Source organism: Conger conger, chromosome 3, assembly GCF_963514075.1.
Source record: "Conger conger chromosome 3, fConCon1.1, whole genome shotgun sequence".
NCBI classification, from domain to species: domain Eukaryota; kingdom Metazoa; phylum Chordata; class Actinopteri; order Anguilliformes; family Congridae; genus Conger; species Conger conger.
In genome coordinates, this window is record NC_083762.1 from 17,630,900 (window position 1) to 17,635,175 (window position 4,276).

The 4,276-nt window shown below is 39.6% G+C and overlaps 1 protein-coding gene across 7 annotated transcripts in view; it reads left to right on the plus strand.

The window, feature by feature from the left end:
- The window catches only part of tfr2 (transferrin receptor 2), a 52,006-nt gene extending 48,897 nt beyond the window's left edge, over positions 1-3,109 (plus strand). For all 7 annotated transcript variants that reach the window (XM_061237037.1, XM_061237038.1, XM_061237040.1 and 4 more), the window contains one exon: positions 349-3,109. In XM_061237037.1, the coding sequence (XP_061093021.1) occupies positions 349-591 (243 nt within the window). In that variant the 3' untranslated portion in view covers positions 592-3,109. The remainder of the gene's footprint in view (positions 1-348) is intronic.
- Positions 3,110-4,276: the final 1,167 nt, after the last annotated feature.

Consider the following 4,276-nt stretch of genomic DNA (forward strand, 5'->3'; position numbering starts at 1 on the left):
AAACCAGCAATACGTTTTAAGTAAATAGGTTTGTTAATACAATGTGAGGGAATCACTGAATGCAACAAGCATGATTTATTATGATGTCATGTAAGTGATTGAGGTAGTGAACAGTTTGCGTAGATGGTAGTACAGCTGGGTAATTTGAGTGAGCATGGAGTAACATGCTTGTCAGGTTAGGTATGCTGCTATTGCCCTTGACCAAAGCACTGGCCTCAGAACTGGAGTTGGTCCCTGGGTGTGGCTGCCCGCTGCTCCAATGTCGCTAATATGGGTCAACTGCAGATTACCCCACAAGATTCAATAAAGTACATCCCAGCTGAAGAATGCCTACATGTCTGTCCGCAGGTGGAATATTACTTCCTGTCGCAGTACGTGTCCGCGGTGGAGACGCCCTTCCGGCACGTTCTGCACGGCCGAGGAGATCACACGCTCGCCGCTCTCACGGAGCACCTGGCCCTGCTGCGCTCCGACCCGCGTCTCTTCGACGAGGCGCGCTTCCGTCGGCAGCTGGCCCTGCTCACCTGGACGCTGCAGGGAGCCGCCAACGCTCTGAGCGGGGACGTGTGGAACATCGACAACTCCTTCTAGATCCGCCGCCCCGGCCCTGACCGCCGGGGCTGACCGCCGGGGCTGACCGCTCACCTGTTTACTCCCCTCCGTTTTCCTCCAGAATTCCACCAGCGTGTAACATGAGTGTCCAACGCAGGGGCAGATATACTGCATGTGAGAGTTATTGCCTAAGTAGCACAGGGCCTCATTTATAAAGAGATTTATAAACATTCTTCATTGTGCAAAGTTTGAAGCGCACCCAAGGGATTTTCTGAAACGTATTTCAGAAAATGTCCACCACTGTTGCAACAATCAAGCGAGTATTACATTTGGGTTTATAAAAAACAAAAAACAATTAAGCTACACCCAGGGAAAGAGTTTGGGTAGAACAGAAATTGAGGTTGTATGGGCCCAAACAGCCACCATAACCCCGTCCCCTAACACATTCCCTGGATATTTTTTTTTTTCATTGAGAAAAACCCTGGGTGTTCTTCAAGACAGCAAAAACAGCAAACCGCGAGCTATTCAAAAACAGCTGTTGTATTTTCAACATTGTTTCGTGTTGTCCAGGATTTGTTTAGAGGATAGACAAGATGGATAATCATTGACATGACATGACATAGAACTCATTCACTTTGACTGGTGCAGTGACTGACGTGCGGCCTCACCTCTGGCTGTCTCTCCCACTGTGGGTTAGTGTTGAACACACAGTGTACATTGCATTGTGTTCTTTTTCAGGTCTTTGAATGAAAAGGTCTTTGTCCTTATTTTCAGCTTCATCTGGCAGGGGCAGCAGCACGATCCTTCTGAAAGTGCTTTCTTAATTAAACTAATTCTCAGTAACAGTGATTCATACAAATTCTTTTTTATTGCCAAGTGATAATAACGTTACGTTACCAATGTAGGCAATAATTATCGGGAGCAGTGCCTCCCATAATTATGACAGTCATACTGTCGTCCAATCAAAAAGCAGCATCTGCTATTAATCAGTCTATGATGTCCGAGGAGGTCAGGTAGTGTGTAATGATGTCACAGAAATACATTGGGCTTCAAAGCTTGGTCAGCAAAGCCCATGTGTATATTCTACAGTTTTTCACAAACATGGCTTGCTCTGTATATATTAGGCTCATTATATTAAATATTAACAGCTTCCAGTTGTCCAACATAGTTCGGCCTTCAAACCCATGCCCCCTGCTAGCATGGAGGAGGGTAGTCATCCTGCAGTTTTTGTGACATCATTCTCTTCCATTTCTATTTTACTTCCAGTGTCCTTTGACCTCTGACCTCTATCTGCCCTCTGACATCACTGGGCACTGCCTTGCCAGTGTTATTGGAAACCAGTAGCACATTTAAAACTTTTCACTTAAGATCAGAGCACTGTATTATCGGGAACAGTGATTCCCATAATTTAATACCTCTTTACTTTATTGTATTATTGTGATTCAATTGATTTATTAATTATTGAGAATTTCTGATGTTCTGATGTTGTAATATTGTCAATGTTATGATTAGTATTACATAGTTCTATAAATGGGCTATTTGACAAAGAAGTGTGTTGTTGGAGAGAATTGATATAATAAGAGGTTAAAAAACACTTTATGTTTAGTCTTAGAGATGTCACTACATACCATAAAATCATAAACCAGATTAAATTCATCTGTCATTCCACCTTCTTCCTATATATGTACCATCAGTAAGGAAAATCTACAATACAATAATCATGTGATACATTTAATTAGCTGTTCATTTGTGCTCTACACTAGCCGTAATCAACTTTTTTGTACCGGTACTCAAAGTAACAGGATTTCAAACAATTTGGAGCTTGAAACTGCTCATTTTATGCTTCTCATTCAGTTGTCATTCAGATGGTAATGATGTGAAAGACTCATTCTCTTTAGCTGTAGTGTGACATTGCATAATTAGAATGAAATAATATCCTAGAAATGCCATCTCGAAAGAATAATGAAGATGTGGTGGGAATATTGAGGCTTCAAATCCATTTGTGGGTGTAATTTTCACATTTAAATTAATAATTGATTGCATTCATCTTTGCATTATTGATTCATCCGAACCAATCGGGATAGTTTTCTGTCATCATCCGAAGACTCCCTGAACTGCTGAAAGCCCATGTTGAATATAACCTTTATGGGGGTTATACCAAAAAAACACAGAGTACTTTTCTCTTCATCTCTCTCTCTCCTTCCATCAGACATCTTGCTTCTTCTTGTTTGTCAATTATTTTAATCTTTCATTCTCTTATTACTTCATAATATTTATATTGGTTGCTTTCCACTTTTATTTTTCTGTCAGTAGTTTTCTTTGCCATCCCCAATTACCTTCTGTCCAAATTTGGTCGGGGATTTGTGGATGTATCGAACTGCAAACATATTTGGAGTACATTGTGATTATATTTGATCATATTTTAAGTATATTTCAACATGATTACCTTCAAAATGAACATTCCTCATGTTTTCAGTGTACCGTGCTAATGTGCTGTTCTTTAAAACCACTTTGAATAAAGCTTTTCAGAGGTATTCATTCCTCTGCTGACTTCCAAGTTGCATGTTTATTTTCATTATTGTTACATGGAAAGCAACATAGAATCACCAGCTACATTATCTGAAAGGTTTTTACAGGTTACACAATATAGCCTATATGCAGTGAAATCCCAGAACTACCCCCGAATAATCCAATTGATGATATTTAGTGTGCATTTGGAAACCTAGTCGTACCAAGAGAAGTGTCTAGGCTGTGTAAAAATCTATTACCCATATAAATCTTGCATCCTTGTGGACTCACTAAAATGATTTGCATGTTAAAACTTTAATATGTTCCTTCACAATGAGTCATAGGAATCCATATTTAACAGGGTTCATTCCTCTTCAGCGCAGTATTCATTATATAGTTCTTCATAGACTAGAAGACATTTCTTGGAGAAAATGATCAAAGAGCACCCAAAGCTTCCTTGCTGTCTGATAAGCACTGCATAAGAGTATAATGTAGAATGAGAGGGCCCTGTGACTTATTTTATTTGAAAATATGGCAGCCATTTTGTCACTTGTGAATGGTGTGGTACTATTTATCAACTGGAGTCATTTAGGAGCCCTCAGGCCAGTATATTTTGTACATTTCTAAATTATTAATATTTATTTTCTGTGTGAATGTTGACTATACAGTATATAACACCTGTCAGATATTTTCATTTTAATATCAGCAGGGCATATAATAAATGCTCTGTGTCATCATCCTGGACCATCACTACTGAATGTGTATTATATAAGATGTGTTAAACTGAAATCTGAGACCCACTAAGATGCACAAACCCCCTCAGGCAGCTGACCAGAGTTTGGCATTTTACCATCTTAACATAACATAACATAACATAGCATAATTAAGGCTGTCTTCTTATGAAACCTGGATAGCAGGCATAGGCTACTGTACATGAGTTGGTTTTTTAAATGTTATATTTTCATTGGGATATTCAGGAAAGGTTAATGTGCAATAGGTCAGTGTATATGTGAAGTGGATTCTCAAACATCTTCAATGGTTTGAATTTACCACAGTGTACGTTTTAATATAAATGGTTAGCTGAGGACAGCCTTTGACCATTTGTTGCTCTTGCTCTCTTTCGTTCTCTCTCTCTCTCTCTCTCTCTCTCTCTCTCTCAGACACACACAGTGTGCACAAAGAACACACCAACTGTTTACAGCTAGACAGAGGAAGA